Source organism: Notechis scutatus, chromosome 2 (assembly GCF_049901735.1).
Source record: "Notechis scutatus isolate UNSWTSFEM ecotype Mainland chromosome 2, rNotScu1.2, whole genome shotgun sequence".
NCBI lineage: Eukaryota > Metazoa > Chordata > Lepidosauria > Squamata > Elapidae > Notechis > Notechis scutatus.
The window spans coordinates 24794892-24813290 of NC_142010.1; the positions used below are offsets into that span (position 1 = coordinate 24794892).

General features: G+C 46.3%; 1 protein-coding gene across 5 annotated transcripts; it reads right to left on the bottom strand.

Annotated features, from left to right (window-relative positions):
• Positions 1–2784: 2784 nt before the first annotated feature.
• On the bottom strand, positions 2785–18155 carry LOC113422201 (uncharacterized). 5 transcript variants are annotated; one of them, XM_087953764.1, is made up of 5 exons: positions 17781–18155; positions 13287–13413; positions 12706–12810; positions 8029–9514; positions 2785–4156 (listed from the first exon to the last, which is right to left on the bottom strand). In XM_087953764.1, exons 2-5 carry the CDS (start codon positions 13375–13377, stop codon positions 4033–4035), a joined length of 1806 nt encoding a protein of 601 aa, XP_087809890.1. In that variant the 5' UTR covers positions 13378–13413; positions 17781–18155; the 3' UTR covers positions 2785–4032. The 5 variants fall into 5 exon arrangements, with proteins under 5 accessions (XP_087809890.1, XP_087809888.1, XP_087809889.1 ...); XM_087953762.1 differs by having other exon boundaries at positions 12706–12813; XM_087953763.1 differs by lacking the exon at positions 17781–18155 and adding an exon at positions 17570–17661 and having other exon boundaries at positions 12706–12813.
• Positions 18156–18399: the final 244 nt, after the last annotated feature.

Sequence of the window (18399 nt, forward strand, 5' to 3'; positions counted from 1 at the left end):
CAAGTCTGATACTGTGATGGTATGTGGGAATGACCTTGGTAGGCAGGAAGAAGACCCAAGCCAAAAGTCTAAGGAAAGGCAGCTCAATTCTCAGATGGGAATAACAGAATTGGAAGGGACATTGGAGGTCTTCCAACCCAACCCCCCTACTCATGCAGGAAGCCCCATACCATTTCAGACAAATGGGTGTCCAATCTCTTCTTCAAAGACCTCCAGTGTTGGAGCATTCACAAGTTCTGGAGGCAAGTTGTTCCACTGATTCATTGTTCTAACTGTCCGGAAATTTCTCCTTAGTTCTAGGTTGCTTCTCTCCATCCATTAGTTTCCATCCATTCCTTCCTGTCCTGCCTTCAGGTGTTTTGGAGAATAGCTTGACTCCCTCTTCTTTGTGGCAACCCCTGAAATATTGGAACACTACTATCACATCACCCCTAGTTCTTCTTTTCATTGTACTAACTAGACCTACCCAATTCCAGCAACCGTTCTTCATATGTTTTAGCCTCCAGTCCCCTAATCATCTTTGTTGCTCTTCTCTGCACTTTTTCTAGAGTCTCCACATCTTTTTTTACATCGTGGTGGCCAAAACTGGATGCAGTATTCCAAGTATGGCCTTACCAAAGGCATTATAAAGTGGTATTAACACTTCGCGTGATCTTGATTCTATCCCTCGGTTAATGCAGCCCAGAACTATATTGGCTTTTTTGGAAGCTGCCGTACAGTGCTGGCTTGTATTTAAGTGGTTGTCTATTTGGACTCCAAGATCCCTTTCACAGTTACTACTATTGAGCAAGGTATCACATATACCGTACCTGTCCATTTGGTTTTTCTTGCCTAAATGTAGAACCTTACTTTTTTCACCTTTGAATTTCACCTTTTGTTAGATAGGGCCCAATGTTCAAGTCTGTCAAGATCTTTCTGTATCTTAAACCTATCTTCTGAAATGTTGGCTATTCCTGCTAACTTCAGGAGAGACTGTCCCCAGTATTCCAGAGATTAAAAAGAGAGAAGGGGAGAAACACTTTCAGTCTTGTAGGATTCTGTCAAATATCAACTTACAATGAAGATAGTTTGGGTGCTCCTTGTGTGGATTACCCCGAGGAGCTGAAGGGTAACTTGTTCTGTGCTCACCACTTTAAAAAGGACTTCAAGAAACTGAAGTCTTGAAACTTATCTGTCTCCAGAAGCAGGGGCATCCATTGGCCAGGGGGCGGGGAAGAAGGTGACAATTAAAATTATAAAAAATAAAGATGGCAGCTGTAATGTAGTCTTGCCTTTTTTAAAGGCATCATAGCCAACATCATCTCAACATTTTTGACACCTTGTAGATTCCTCCAATGAGAAGATGGATCAATGTTTCTCAACCTTGATAACTTTAGGTAGGAGTTGAGGTCCACTCTAAGTTGCCAAGGCTGAGAAACATTTGATCTATGGAGTGGGATGACAGATAAAAAGGTAGATTGTTTTCTGTCATTCCCACATAGAAAAAGTAGAATAGTGGCTGAAATTCCCCGAAGAGCGGTTTGCAGTGGAAACTTTTGCCTCTTGGGAAAGTGGTTTCCATTTGCTCGATCCAAAGGCAATTAACTGCCAATTGGGTATGCTTCAATCCACATCCTTTTTTTAAGATACTAGCAATTGTAATTCAGCTGTATTTTGATGGCCACAGATTAACTAATTGGTCACTGGTGACCAAGCAATGGATGCCTTCCTTATCCTATCAGAACAACAATAATGTGAAGGCATATAAATATTTGTGTATTTTCTACCTTGCAACTGTTGTGTTCCCCTTCCACAATCAACATTTCTCCATTCAGTGAAGAAGTGAAGCAGGCAATCACAGTATTGGCAGACATTCTGGGCAGAGAGGATGGCTGGTTTGAAGATGAGTCAAAGAGGCCATCTAGGTTAAAATTGAAGCACCCTCCCTCAATAGAGGGGGAGGGATAGACACCAGTTATCTCCTGTTTACAATGCAGTTCTTTTAGCAGTCCCAGAAAGGTTCCACATCTGTTTACACTAATTCAGGTGACTCTGAGAATACTGATTAACCTCCAAGTGGCCCCATTGACTCTCAGAGACCTAACAATTGACCCTCATTCTGATCCTTCCAGTTCCCCACCAGTTAGAACTGAAGAAGCTTCTTGGATGAGAAGTGAAATGTTTTCAAAGGAAAAAAAAAACCCAAGGAAGTCCAGTTGCCTTTTGGAAAAAGCAGCTTTGGGACAACCATGATCTGGATGATTGAGAATCTCCATAGACTATGTTTTATGATTCTCCTGGTATGTAGATTCCTTAGCAGGTCATACCCATCCTTGGAAAATGATTATCTTCTTGTATTTCATATAATTGAATAACCACTTTGTCAATGGGAAGCTATACAAGAGCCGTTTTGTCTATGCTGCATCTGTGTGTAGCACATCACCAAGTAGGATTTAAAAGTAAATGTAAGATGAAGTAAGGATATTTTAAATAGTTTATCAGGGCTTTATAATTATGAAGATAGGACTGGGTTGGCATAGTAAAAGTTATAGCTTGGCTTGCTATATGAACCTTACTACTGTGGTTTGTAAATCATTATTTAAATGTTATAGGCATGCAGCTTACTCTGGCTTATTCCACAAACCATAATTGAAGAAGCTGGGATTCGGTGCAATATGCAAACCCAGTTAGGGAAAAGTGATCTACTAGCCAGGGCCTTAGCTACAAAATAAGGCGATGTGTGTATTTCCAGAGAATGTCTGAGTGGAAGAACACTTGCTGTAGGCACAAAAACAAGAGTTGTTGACTGAAACATTTCTTTTATTACCCTAGTCTATTTGATTCACAACACACACAGATTCCTGCTCATTTCAGACATAGCTGTATTGGAGATTATCCGCTTTAGGGACAATAAACCACCAACTCCTTGCTCAACAGCCTCAGAGCAATGGATTCACTGATCACAGCCTGCAGTTGGCACACAATTTCTACACATGAGCTATATCCTATGTAAAGGCAGTGGTTCTAATTTCTAGCACCTTTGGAAGATTCATTCATCCTGAATATAGTGGAGATCCTAGGCTTAGATCCTAGGCAAGGGAGTCAAAGTAACTATACAACTTTCCTAGATCCATTCCAACCACAAATTTTCATCAGATGTTGTTATTCCCCGTTTCACTGCAGAGGAAAAGGAAAAGAAAGAATTTTTTCCTCTCTGTCCCCCAACCAAATTACTTCTTGGCTAATTCATACAGTAGCCGATTGAGGAGAACCTTCTGTTCGCTAGGCAACCTCCATGCTTCCTCCTACAATTATCTTAATACTAAAACAATACCAGGAATGGATGGGGAATAAAATATATGAATCCCCGGAGATGGACGACTAGCCTATTTTTGTCTGCTGTGATTTTTCTTTTTATTAAACTGATGGCACCACAACTCTGACGTTAAGAAGCATAGTATGGATAGTCCTCGATTTATGACTTGTTGCTCACCCAACTGTTCAAAGTTATGACATACCCCCAAAAAAGGAACTTACAACCCAGGTTTGAAGTTCCAATGGTCGCCCCTCCCGTCCAATAACGTGACTGCATTTTACAACAGTTTTGCTGAAAACCGATTGTCGTGCCCCTCTCGGAATCTGATTCGGAAGGGGAGGCTGAGCAGCTGACATGGAGTTGGGAGTGTGGCTCCGTTGGCTATGGAAGAAACTGGGGAAGGGCAAAGTCCGGCTGGGCAGAGCAGGGGAGAGGTAGAGCAAGGCAGAGAGAGTTCAGAGGAAGACCCAGGCCCACCCCCTCTTCATCCTAGGGCACGCAGGGAGGAACAGAGAAGGGAGCAACATGGGTTGCCTGGCTTACGCGGGAGGAAAAGGCTCTGATTCCCTTCATTAGCTGCAGCTGGGAACACAGTGTTTAAAAAGGGGGAGTTGCGCACAGCAAAGTTGTTGGAAGCAGGGTTATCTGTTACTGTCGAGGCTTATCTGTGTTCCTGGCATCTTCCCAACTGTGTGTGTTTTGCTGGGCTCTGCAATTCCTTCTCCTGCCTTGTCAAGTTAATTACCGCAGCGTGGTTTGTGTGGATTTTTATTTATAGTTTGCATGTACTTTGTTTTCGGACTGAATTTCCTCCACTTAAAGACTGTTCTTGGGAAAGTTTTTTCTCCAGCCGAAGGTAACCTGGACATTGGGGGAAAAGTTAAAGGTATTAAAGGGACACTTCTTGCTTATTTGACTGTGTTGCCTTTGTGCCACGCCCCGGGTCATCACACCGGCACTTCCAGTTTTTGGCAAAAGCTTACCATAAACGAACAGTTGTTTCACTTAAGCATAGTGTTTGCTTAACCCCTACGATGCTCGCTCAACAACAACCACAAAAAAAAAAGATTGTAAAATTGGGATAGTCAGGTGACCAGCCCATTTGAATATTGGCATGATTTATTATCATAATGGGCTGGGTTCCATTATGGTTGTAACTGGAGGACTTCTTCTATGTTCTATTCTTAGCTTACATTGTTTGTCTAGGTTATATTAATATTTAGGCTTTGAACACAACAGCCATTAGCAGCAGCTGTATTTTAATGTACAGGTAGTCCTCGACCATTAGTGACCATTTAAAGTTTCAACGGCACTGAAAAAAGTGACTTATGACCGTTTTTCATACTTATGACCATTACAGCATCCCCATGGTCATGTGATCAAAATTTGGAAGCTGGGCAACTGGTTCATAGTTATGACGGTTGCAGGGTCATGGGATCCCCTTTTACGACCTTCTAACAAGCAAAATCAACGGGGAAGCCAGATTCCCTTAACAACTGTGTTACTAACTTAACAAAAGAAATGATTCACTTAACAATTGTGGCAAAAAAAGGTCATAAAATGGGGCAAATTCACTTAAGAAATGTTTCACTTAGCAACAGAAATGTTGGACTCAATTGTGGTGATAACTCAAGGACTACCTGTATGTAAAACTCGATAAGATTTTAACTAGTTTCCATATAGATGCCTCCCAGAGATAAACACTTCCTCTGAGTAGGGGCAAGTTTCAGGATAAATAAATAGCTATTGTAAATTCAATCCTAGCTGAGAATGATGGATGGATTACACGCCATGGAGTTAGTTCAACACCACAGAGAGTTTTTCCAGAAAAAACCCAGATGCTCAAACAACATACAGTAGTATGTAAATTGGAGGGATCTGCAGCTTAATGTCATCCATTTTTAAAATATGATTTCCTTCAGATCTAGCATATTATGGCAAGGGAAGGAGTGGGGGTGGAGTTGGGACTGCCTTTTAGTTCTTCTTGTGGGGGTTTCTCTATTCAAATGGTTGCAAAATTTAATAGGCTATATCAAAGGTCTTCAAACTTGGCACAGCTTTAAGACTTGTGGACTTCCACTCCCAGAATTCCTGAGCTAACATGACTAGAGGAGGAATTCTGGGAGTGGAAGTCCACAAGTCTTAAAGCTGTGAAGACCCTTGGGCTATATTTACCCATTTCAAACAGGTTGCTGTTAACCTAAAGATTCCCAATGCAGCTAATCAAAGAAACTGGCTCTTTTGTCTCTGAGCGGTATCCTGCAATAGAACGTCTGCATAATATCATAGTTTAGTTGCAGGGAAAAGTGACATCGGTAGAGTTTCTGCTATGATGCTGCCTGCTGCCTGAAACCACTCCCTATTAGAGCATAGGGAAGGGTGGACCTGGGAAAATTGGGGGCCATTAATCTCATGCTTTTGTCATCCTCACAAACAGATTGGTCGCAGCCCGTGTAACGCCAACTTCGTGTTTCTGAAAGCTACAGGGGGCAGCATTGTAGAGGCTGTTCTTTGGAAACAAAGATGAGCTATCCATCTCTGGTTGTGGTGTGTCAGTGACCAGCTTGGAGACCTGAGAAGGTTGGCTGCAAGTCATTAGCGTGTTAGCCTTGTTATTAGCATGTTTTGCACTAAACCATCCTGAGCTTCTTTTCATTGCAGAGGGTTTGGTGCAGAAAAATCCACCCAATAGAAGGTAATATCTGTAATTCAGAGTTGAACTGTGGACTCCTGGTGATCTCTCAGCTTGGTTGTTGGCTTGCAGAGGTTTCCTTGGCTGTGATGATGTTACCTAGTTGGGTAATGAAATGTCTGCAAGCCAACACCCAGACTCAAAGAGCACCAAGGACTCTTCAGGAAAATCCTCGCTAATGAGGATGGGAAGGACTTTTCATGGAAGGAGGCAACATATTATAGGTTAATGACAAAATACAGAATCAGTTGGCTTAGATCAGCTTCCTTCAACCTAATGCCCTCCAGTGGCCAGGAATTGTAAGAGCTGTAGTCTTAACACTTTTATAGGCACTAGACGGATTCCTGTTCCTATGGTGGGAATTTTAAACTAGAGTAGATTAGGGAGTAAAGAAATGGCTAATTTAAGAGTTGCTCCGTGGGAGGAGGTGACAAAGGCAGACTCCTGAAACCTTTATTTGGCTGTTCCCAAGAGAGTGCAGTTAGTCTGGCGAAATTATTGCAAACAGGTGAATAAAGGCAATAAAGAAACTGATCTGCTCATGTGTCATTCTGGTTCTTTGGACCTAGCATTTATCTCGCCATGCCCTGCATTCTCTAGGGAACAGCCCAGGGGTGGGCTTCAAAATTTTTAGCAAAGGGTTCTCTGCTCAGTTGCTGGGTGGGCGTGGCCATGGTGGGCATGGCCTATTTGGCCTCCTGCACCACAATGGGGGGGGGCATTTTTGCCCTCCCCGTGCTCCGGAGGCTTTCCTCGAGCTTCCAGGAGAGCGAAAACAGCCTCCCCGGGCTCCGGAGGCTTTCCTCGAGCTTCCAGGAGAGCGAAAACAGCCTCCCCGGGCTCCGTAGGCTTTCCTCGAGCTTCCAGGAGAGCGAAAACAGCCTCCCCGGGCTCCAGAGGCTCTCTGGAAGCCAGAAACAGGCCCATTTCTGGCCCGTTTTTTGCCCTCCCCAAGCCTCCAGGTGCGCTCTGCAATTACCTGCATCCAAAACGGGCTGCGTGGGGACTGGGGAGGGGTGGGCAGGGCCATATAGGGGCTCTCCCAAACCCCTGAAAACCCCCAGCAGCCCACCCCTGGAAGAGCCAGATTAAGGCTTCAGGAGTCCAACGGAACCACTCTGAGCTAGCCGGGCACTTGACTCCACCTTCTATTCTAGCCAGATAATCCACCACGGTGGATTCTCCCACTTGAATGTTATAGCTATCGGTCATGTCTTCTTTTATCCAGATCGACTCCCATCTTTGCCCTCAACATACTGGACAATCCAAAGGCCCATATATCACCCTCTGAATCAGTTAGGCAAAATAATGCTCAGCTCTTGCAAACTGTGCAGGCTTTCCCTGTTGTTTCATTCAAACCCCACAATCTGACCTGGAGGAGGAATGGCCTTGGTTTCCTTCTTGACCACAGGATAGATTCCTTCACCTGTTGCAGGTGTGTGCTGAAAATTATTTGCAAGGATCCATGGCTCTGGGTAGCAAAGTGTCCTTGCAAAGGAAGGTAGGATCCCCAGAAATAGCCCTTCTCTCAGAGGATTATGGCTGCCATTTGGCCACGAAGGAGAACAAACACAGAGCAGGGGAAACAGTTATTGGTTCCTGCTAGCAGAATGAGTGGTTTTGTTTTTAACATTTTGATAAAAACCCTGAAATTGTTTCCGCCTTGGTATGAATTCTGCCTAGGTTCTAGAGCAGCGCTCCTCAACCTTAACAACTTGTGGACTTCAACTCCCAGAATTCCTCAGCCAGCTTTGCTTGTGGACTTCAGCATTTCTGGCTGAGGAATTCTGGGAGTTGAAGTCCACAAATCTTAAAGTTGCCAAGATTGGAGACCCCTGGCCTAGAGGATCTGATTCTTCTTCCTTTATGCCTCAGAAACAAATGTAGAACATCAAGCCCAAAGACCCATCTGAACATTGGACTTTGGATTGGGGAAGTCTAGCCTGGAGAACTACCTTGGCACTAGCCAGTCATGGACGCCTCTCTAGCCCCCTCCTCTCCTTAGCACGGTTCAACCCCTTTGTATTGTGGGGAAGCCAACCCCAGTACTGTCTCTTCGGTCTGGCGGGCATGACTTCTGAGATGCCGGTAAAGGCGTGAGGTCCCACAGAAGTGCCGTTTGCACTGGGGACAGGGATACAGCCTCTCCTCCACACGGCCACACTGGGGTTCGAGCAAAGCGGAGGCATCAGCGCACGGCTCGCCACAATTCCCACACGTATGGGCAGAGAGCTGAGTACCATCTGGGTTGTGGTGGTGGGCATGTTGGTGGCGCTGGAAATGCAAGGTACTGTTGAAGCTCTTGCCGCAGTCAGGGCAGATGTGGGGCTTCCCCCCAGCATGGGTGCGTTGGTGTCGGTATAAGTGGGAGGTACGCCCAAAGCACTTGCCACAGTCCCCACAGGTGTAGGGCCTCTCGCCTGTGTGGATGCGTCGATGTCGCTCCCAGTGGGAGCTCCACGTAAAACTGAGCCCACACTCGCCACAGTGGTACGGCTTATCGGTGGAGATGTGGAGCCGCCGGTGCTGAGCTAGCTGAGTGCGAGCGCTGAAGCTTTGCCCGCACTCCCCACAACCAAAGGGCTTATCGGCGGTGCCGTGGAGTCGGCGGTGGCGGGCCAGCTGGGACCGTCCCCCAAAACTCTGCCCACATTCCGAGCACTGGTGGTTCTGGTCCCCCCCAACCAAGTGCAGCCGCTGGTGCTTTACCAAAGCCGAGCCATCGGCAAAGGCTTTACCGCAAAGGGTGCACTTGTAAGGTTTGCGGCCGCGATGGGTACGCTGGTGCTGGTCAAAGTGCAGCGTGGTGCTGAAGCTGCGCCCACAGTAGGTACAGATGTAGGCCCGGGTGACGTTGGCGGCCGTGTTGGTGCCGTGAGTGCGCTGGTGGCGGTAGAGGTGGGAACTGCGGCTGAAGCGCTTGCCACACTCATTGCAAGGGTAGGGCTTCTCCCCGGTGTGGATGCGCAGGTGTCGGGCAAAATGTGAACTCCAGGAAAAGCTCTTGCCACAGTCGCTGCACTGGAAGGGCAGCCGGCCGGTGTGGAGGCGTTGGTGAGTCACCAGCTCTGTGTTGCGGCGGAAACACCGGCCACACTCGGCACACTGGTAGGGCAGGCCCCGGGTGGGCAGGAGGGCCGGGGAGGGAGCTCCTGGGGTGGCGTTGGCACTGGCATGTGCCCGCTGATGCCGATATAAGTTAGAGCTGACGTTGAAGCTTTTGCCGCAGTCTTCACAATGGAAGGGGCGCTCACCTGTGTGCGTGCGTCGATGCTTGCTGTAGTGCGAGCTGCAGCTGAAGACCTTCCCGCAGTCCTCGCATTCGTAGCCCTTCTGCAGAACCAGGATGGGGGGGCCCTCCCCTGCCAGGACCTTGCCACTGCTGGACGGCTGCACCACCCTCCAGCGCAGGCTCTTGCAGTTTCCAGAAACCACCCTGGCATCCAGCTTGAGCAGCTCTGGTTGGTGTTGCTGTGGAACTTCTTCCTCTTCGCTCTCTTCCTCTTCCTCACTGCCCATCCCCTCACCTGGTAGGGAGAAAACACAAAGGGCCATCAGCTTTCTAATATTCCCATAGTCTACACAGATAGTCCTCAAGTTACGGCTGTAATTGTGCTCTGCAATTGCAGACTTAACCAGGGATGGGATTCAATTTTTTAAACCACCGGTTCTGTGTTGTGTGGCTTAGTTGGTGGGCATGGGTTGGTGGGCATGTGACTGGGTGGGCGTGGCTTGGTGGTCATGTTATTGGCTGGGTGTGGCCAACTCAATATCACTCACATCGAGGCACGCATCTCCTCGCCTGGCCTCTCGTGACTGTGGGGATGCTGCAGCAGTCGTAAGTGTGAAAAATGGTCATAACTCACTTTTTTGAGTGCCATTGTAACTTTGAATGGTCACTCCACACAAGCAAAGTTCCAGCAAAGGAGGGGGAAAAAACTCCAGAGAAGTTCCGGAGACAGGAAGTCTAGTCCTGCCAAGAATGTAATAAGGGTTAATGGAGAGGCAGTTTCTGTAAGCAACACCAGAATGTTTCCTTCCTGCCTTCATTACAGGATTAGGCCAGTAATTTATTCTAACAACTGGTTCTTTGAACTGCTTAGAATGTTAACAGCCAGTTCTAGCAAGTAGGTGCGAACTGGTAGAATCCCACCCCTGGACTTAACTCATAATGGTCAGTAAAAATGAGTCACGCTGTGACCAGACCCTATTTCAGGACCTTTTTTTGTTAAAAGAACATGATTGTTAAGCAAACCGGAAATAAATTCTGGCAAAAACATAAATTGTGATCATGTGACCACAGGGCACTGCAAAGGGCAGTAAATGTGGGCCAGTTGCGGAGTGCACAAAATGGGGTCGTGTGACTGCAGAGAAGGGACTGAACATTGGATCTTCAAAACCATACTGTAAATAGCTTTTAGAGGGAATCCATCGTAACTTCAAACAGTTGCTAAGTAACCAGTTGTAAGTCGGGAATTACCTGTATCCTGAAGAGATGGCCAGAACCTGGAGTATAGGACCCAGGGGTGGGCTTCAAAAAGTTTAGCAAAAAATTCTCTGCCCAGTTGCTAGGTGGGCGTGGCCACGGTGGACGTGGCCTAGTCAGCCTCCTGCACCACGGTGGGGGGGGGAGGCGTTTTTGTCCTCCCCGGGCTCCGGAGATTTTCCTCGGGCCTCTGGGAGGGTGAAAATGGCCTCCCCAGGCTCCAGAAGCTAGAAATGAGCCCATTTCTGGCCTTCCTAAATTTCCAAGAGGCCCCTTTTTCAATCTCCACGAGCCTCTGTGCTCGCCCTGCATCGAAAATGCCACATGGGGACTCCACGGAGGGGCTGGGTGGGGTGGGTGGAGCCAGCCAGGAGTGGGATTTGGGAGTTCTCCAAACTCCACAGAATCTTAACTAGGGGCTCTCCTGAACCCCTGCGAACCCCCAGCAACCCACCAGTGGTGGGATTCAATTTTTTTTACTACCAGTTCTGTGGGCGTGGCTTGGTGGGCATGGCAGGGGAAGGAGACTGTAAAATCTCCAGTCAGAAGTGGTATTTGCCGGTTCTCCAAACTACTCAAAATGTCCACTACCGGTTCTCCAGAACTGGTCAGAACCTGCTGAATACCCACCTCTCCAGCCCACCCCGATAGGACCTATTCTCTAAGGTTTGTTCAAATCAAAACTTTCAGTTGCTAAGGGCTCTAGTCTAAACCCTTAAGTGGCCTATTTCAAACCGAATTCTCTGCTAGCCAGCATTCGGCCATCTTATCTCCCCCCCTCTCCCTCCGTCCTTTCTGGCTTTGCTCTGAGACTTTATGGTTACAAAAGGATAAAGAAATCAGCCACAAGGAAATATAGGCCTCCTTACTTCTCAATCCCCATTCTTGTCCCGTAAACAGACCGCAGCAAACAAGGCGCCTCCTTCACCTTACACAAGGCAGGAACTAAAGGAACCGCCTTATTCTTCATCCTCATCTCAGCCTCGGGAAGGCCAAGTGAAAAACTGCAGGAAGGGGCACAGCAAGTAATCTGACAGGCGATCAGGTTTATACTGATTGTAACCAAGTAGTAACCACCACTGGTCAGACATCGTTTCCACAATGCAAGGTTTTGGTCCTGATTGTAATCAAGGCCCCACTGGTCAGACATCGTTTCCACAATGCAAGGTTTTGGTCCAGAGTCTTCCCCATCCAACCTTCTGGCCCCTGTTGTGGTCAGCTCCAGTCAAGTGACATCCTAATATATATATATATATTTAGCTAGGAGAAATGCAGAATGAACTTACATAGATTTGCAGTGCAAAACTTGTGATAAACTGGCTGTTATTTGCAACTGAAGGTAGTTGTCAGAAGCTGTAATTCCCCCTCCCCTAAATTCATCTACCTCTTTTTAATTTGAAAAAAAAAAAAAGACACTCCATTATTACTGCCACATTTCAAGGCTTATCTCTCAGATCAAAGGCACCTCTCCACCAAATGTCTGAATCTCCAGGGTTCCTCAAGATTCCTGGGTGGTTTAGTGGGGAAAGGGTAGGACTACAAGTGGAGAGATATGGGTTCTAGGCCAGCCTTCATCCACAGAAGCTTCTGGTGACCCTCACTCTCTCTATGTCCACAAAAGTATTACTGTAGGGAAAAACAGGATGAGGTAGAATTATGGACACTGATTTCAACTCTTGTACAACAGATGGGGTGTGAATAAAACAAATAAGCTAGTGATAACTACATAACCATTTTTCTGCAATATATGTTTATTTGTGTGAGAGAGCTTTTGTACGTACATTGTGTTGGAAAGCTTTGAAAAATGTTTTGCATCTCTCTCTCTCTCTCTCTCTCTCTCTCTCACTCACTCACTCACTCACTCACTATCCCTCTTTTGGTTTTTGCAACCCAGATTTGATCATTTAACCATTGAGCAACATTTCGCCAACCCGCTTTCTAGCCTTTTGAGCGGCCAGCGGGTAGAGAAAATCTACTCTGCACTCTTGCCTAAATCTTGTTCAAGGCCACTGACCTGACCCATGAGCATAAATGGTTCATGTAAGGTTCATGTTCCTACGGATCCACTAAAGCAAGGGTCCCCAAACGTGGCAACTTTAAGACTTGTGGATTTTCCACAAGTCTTAAAGTTGCCAAGTTTGGAGACCTCTGCACTAAAGTGTGAAGGAAAACATACTGAAGAGAAAAGCTGAGATCTGCAACCTGGGTGCCCCTCCCTCCACATCTACTCACCAAAATTGGCTCTCCTTGGGTTCTCCCTACCACCAGATTCCAGGATGCTGGATTCCTCTTCCTCTTTCACCAAGAAAATCTCACTGGGCTTGGAACTTGAAGATCCTGCTTGAAGAGGAAAAAAGCAAAATATACGAATTAACTTCGCTGGCTGGCTTGGTTCCATCCTTCTTTTTTATTTTATTTTTTTCTCCTCTTTAGCTGCAGTTTCTACAAATAAAAAGTACACAAGTATTGTCACTTTGCCAGTCTTTGTGCCACAAGGTAAGGAGTCAAGGATAACCATGTATTGCTGCTCTTTAAGAAAAAGCAGATTGTAGCAATAGCCCTTAGACTTATATATCGCTTTACAGTGCTTTACAGTCCTCTCCAAATGGTTTACAGAGTCAGCATATTGACCCCCAATAATCTGGGTCCTCATTTTACCGACCTTGGAAGGATGGAAGGCTGAATCAACCTTGAGCCGGTCAGGATGGAACTGCTGGCAATCGGCAGAATTAGCCTGCAATACTGCATTCTAACCACTGCGCCACCGTGGCTCTTTGGTTACACATATATTAAGTAAATAAAATTATATTTACTCAGTGCCACTAGAGTTTCACAGGTCTCCTGGTGAGTTTCTTTGTAAGGTTTCTTCTTAGGATCTACAACTAGCCACTGATTCTCCATCATTCAGTCCCAAGTCACCTCCAGACAATGAACCAGCTCCTAAAACAAGAAGAATGTTATTCACACCACTGACACGTAACAATCTGACTTTCTGGCAATGGCTAATAACCAGGGCAATGCAATAAGTACAACAGCAACAGCACTTACTTGCAAGTCAGGACACACTGCCTTTTAAAATGCAATTTCTTAACCTTTATGTTTTCATCTAGATCAGGGGTCACCAACCTTTTGGACCTCAGGGACCACCAAATTCATAATTTTAAATCCCAGGGACCACTAACCAGTTCTGTGGGCATGGCCTAATTTGTGGGTGTGGCTTGGTGGTCATGTGACTGGCTGGGCATGGCTTGTATGTAAATATTATAAATATTGATATAAATATTGATTTTTTTATTAAAAAAGAGCAACTTTTACCCAAAATCAGAGAAAGCAGGCAGGCAGATTGAGTTGCTCACAGAATCATTCAGTGATCTATCTATCTGCCATCGGCTAGCTCAGTCTGTCACATAAAATTTGCTTGCTGTAAGTTTGCACTGAATAATAGAACCTTCAGTCCTAAGGGAGGTTCGGCTGTATTTAATAGCAGAGCTGAAGATCTAAAGATAGTTAGAAAGCAAGAAATCCAACCATTTCCTCCTTCCTAGCTAATCTAAATCTCCCAGCACAGCAGAACAGTTGATGGTTGGAAAAAGGAAAAATAGCAGTTTAGCAGGCAAGTTTGTGGGTAAGGAGTGAGTGGGCGGGGAGGGTTCCCGCAGGCCATGTGGGTGGCGCAGCCTTGTGTTTCCCTGCAGCCTGGATTAATTGCTTTGAGGGGGGTGCTCTGGGGGTGAGATTTCTCCGCGGCCCACCAAAATTTTCTCATGGCCCACCAGTTGGTGACCGCTGATCTAGATTATCAGTTTGGTGCCCAACTCACTTGGTTATGTTGGAGTTATTTATGGAAGTAAGATAATCCTAGATCTCCTACTTTTAATTCTGAATATGCTGAAAGTAGAGCCCATCCTCAGTCTGTTCATAATCATCACTGATGTTGGACTAGGTATCACATTTTACCTATCAAGAGAGTAACCAGGCAGCTATGAGGTGTTTTTGCAGGTTATCTTGCTTGCATTCACACAGATGTGGAACTCCATTTGGGCAGGGAATAAGGAGGGGAATCTGACAATGCCTTAAGGCAGGAGTGTCAAACTCAAGGCCCAGGGGCTGGATCAGGCCCGTAGGGTGCTTAGATCTGGCCTGCGGGGCCGTCCTGGAAACAGCAAAGTACTGGCCTGCGGTGCCACTGCCAGCAAAAACAGAGCTCCGTTTTTGCTGACAAGTGTCCTCGGGCCACCACAGGCACCCCTGAGTGATGTCAAGCTGGCCACGCCCAAGCTGGCCACGCCCACCCTAGCCTCCAAGGGTAAACAACCCTGATGCGGCCCTCAGTGAAATCAAGTTTGACACCCCTGCCTTAGGATTCTCTGAGGCTTGAGTCCTGCTTCCTATGAATTGGACCTCTGCCCTGATTTCAGTGCCTGGGTGAGATGCGAGATTTGGGATGAAGTGTCAACAGTATATCTGTGGAGTCTTTGGTGTTTTCTGAGTTTGGCTGTTTTCTTGCAGGCGTTTCATTACCCAACTAGGTAACATCATCAGTGATAGCAATCAGTAAACCTGTAAGTGTTGCTTCCAGTGGCGACCCAAAAAAATTAATAAAGCGGCCTGTACTGGGAACTTAAACAAGCAACACTTTCCCGCTTCCCAAAACACCCGTAACTTTCCAGGGACCCCTACTACTACTAAAATTCTCATGTTTGTAACCTTTAACTGAGCGCATCGTAGGGCAACCCTTTTTCAACCTCAGTACCTCAAACGGGACAACTTACAGAATGCACCCAAAATCCAGGTCTCTGTGGAATTGAAATGTGGCAAATTTTATGAAACATTTTATGATATAAAAATCATGATGAAGCATTTTATGACATCATACAACATGTCATAAAACACTTCCTGAGATCGGCTCCTGATGTTTGACCGTACAGCATGATCTGCTTTCAAAACAGATATATATCTGAATCTCTCCCCTAATTTTTTTAGAACTTTTCAAGGACTTTAGAAGTTCTGCCATTGTTGGGAGTATTGGGTAATCTGATAAGGACATATCTGAAACATTGGACCAAAGGGTAAGGGTTGTCTAGTAGTTAATGATAGTTTATTATATAGTGCCACCCCAGACTGAATTGAGAATGCTGTGGAAATCATGACCAGGTTCCTATGGGCTATAAAGGTATAAAAGAGCTAAAACATACTCAAGTTGCTGCAAAAGGAAGTTGCTATTTTTTTAGTGATAAATCTGACTGTATCTTAGCTCAAGTTCAAGCTTCCAAAGGTGTCATATTCCACTCTGAGGAAGAGACCTGCAATATGGAAATCTTCCTGGGTTTGTAGTAGCCGTTCCAATCTACCCCTTTCCAGATGTCTTGGATAATAATGCCATTAATTCCCAGCCAAGCTGAAGGAGGGGTATAGCAGTCCAATACATCAAAGGAAGCAGCAATCAATCTTTAAGCTATGAATGGACCTTATGCTGGTCCTGTCAGCCATCAAGTGATGACAATTGCACATAAATCATTGCAGATGAAAACTCCTTATCAACTCAGGTGACAACATGCACAGTTATTTCATTCATCCTGATCAACCTTCAGGAAAACTGACCCATGAGAAATGAAGAGGTCTAACACGTTTATGAACAAACCTATCTGTACACCTTTCCTAGATCCGGAAACCTGCCTACTGCTCTTTTAATTAAGGATCATCCTGATTTGAAGAAAGCAATTTGCTAAGCCATAAAACAGCATAGAGTACAAGGAAATGCCTAGGTAATGAATACCATAGCAAGAAGTCTATTAGGGTTTTTATACTGGGGTGTCTTCAATAGTGATAGAGATTACCAGGGTCTGTGCAAAGCAAGCTGGCACATCCCATTCAAAACTTTTCATTCTTGGCCTGCTACAAGGGAGTTAGAAATGACCAATTAATGCCCAAATCTCTTTCTTCCTCTATTGATTCTCATACAATGAAATTTAAAAAGCAGGCTATCAGAGGATGGAATCGTAGTTTGTGTGTACATGTCTATAAGTATCTATATCAACCCTATATATTGAACCCCTTATTTCCAAAGGTCTAATCCAAGATTATAACATTTTCTTTTTAAAAAAAGACATTTGGATCTGAATAATTTTGAAAAGGCCAAGCAAGCAGTCACAGACAATTATAAAGGTTTGTTTTAATGAACAAATATGCTTGAAAGAAAAGGAGATACCAGCCCACATCAAGATTTGCTTCCTCCAGAAGCAGGTGGCTGGTTTCCAAATATTCTATCTAAATCATGATTTATTTGATCAATGTTTATTTAAAAAAAGACACAACATGCTTTGCTAAAACCAAACAAATCACATTTGATTAATCATAGTGTGTAAATCAGATCTGCACATTAAAAAAAATCAGAGGAACCACAAAACAATCTTGGCTATTTGTAGGTATGGGGGAAAAAAGTATCTTGATTTAAGATAGAATATAGGTAGAATTTACTGGTACTCAACTTTATTAATAAGGGGGATACCTGGCAGTAATTCCCTACCTCTATTAAAAACTGGACTAAAACCTCAATCAGTTTGGTTCCCCTTGCTCTTAAATTATCCCTGGGTCCTTCCCATCTCAGAAAGGATGGTGAAATAGATCATTTTTTATTCCCATTTCATAAATGAGAGAAGCTGAGGCAGAGAGAGAGAGAGAGAGAGATTGGGATCCAAACCTACCCAAAGGAACTTCTGTAAATACCAGGATCCTATCTTTCTCCCTACATTCTTTCTCCCTCGCATCTTTAGTGCAAAAGAGCAGACATTTCAGAGCAAATAAGATCTAAGGCTTGTTCTGCGCCTTAGGGTTTTTTGGTTGTTGTTGTTTTTTTTTGCAAAACCTGCATTTTCCAAGCACCTTTACAGGTCCAGGTATGGGGCATGCGTGTTGCAGAATTGCTGGGAATTGCACAAAGGATCCTTGGCCCCGCGAGCGGAGGGGCTTCTAGGCATCTGCTTTCCCCGATCTACCAAAGAGAAACTTTTGAAGGAGACCGAATTCCCCTTGCGGGGCTGCTGGACCGAACCATTGTTCGGTTCGGGGAGAGAAGGGACCTGAAGAGGGCTCCTACCGGAGTTTCCCTGGGTTCTTCCGTCCCGATCCTGGCTGATCCCACCGACCCCTTTCTTTGAAGCGCTGATCGGCCGCCCCTCTTCCCCTCCCCCGCCCATTCCGGTGTGTATATGGGGAGAATTGTGGAAAGGGGGCGGGGAGAGGGCGAAGGGACGAAGGCTGCTCCGTGGGGAGAGGGGTCTCCTCTCCTCCTCCAGGCGTTCTCCTACCTGCCCTCTTCGGCTCCCGGAGCCCCCGCCGCGGCGGGCTGCAAGACCTCGAGACCCCCTGCCGTTCAAACAATGAGGAAGTCTCTCGCCTCCCGGCCCGAGGTCTCCCCTCCGGGCCGTCTTGGCGCAGCTCCCGGCCTTCGGGGATGCGGAGGGGGAGCGGGAAGCCCCCCTCCCCCCCCCCCGCTTGCCGCCTGCGAGAGAGAGGCAGCCCCGTCCCACCAGCGCGAGTCCGGCTCCTCGCTCGCTTTCCTTTATGGTCCTCCGCCTTCCTGCCTCCCCCTCCTCTCCCCTCAGCATCAAATCCAAGCACCACCGTCGTCGGTTGCTCCAGCCCCTTCCTGTGTCCTCGCAATAGCAAGTCGGCCTGAAACCCTCTTGAAATCCTAGGTGCGTGCGTGTGTCTGTCCGGGTGAGGGGGGTGGGGATGGAGGGGGTTGGTGGCTGAGAGTCGCCAATAAACAAGGCATTGAGCGGCGGTGGGGGAAACCCCTCGTTTTTCAGGGGTTTTCCCCCGCCTCCTCCCGCCAGCCCCAGGTGCTCGAGGGGCGAAGGAGGGCCAAGCGGAGGAGAAAGGGCTCGACTTAAGTGATGGAGCTACGGAGGGAAGCGCGGGAGT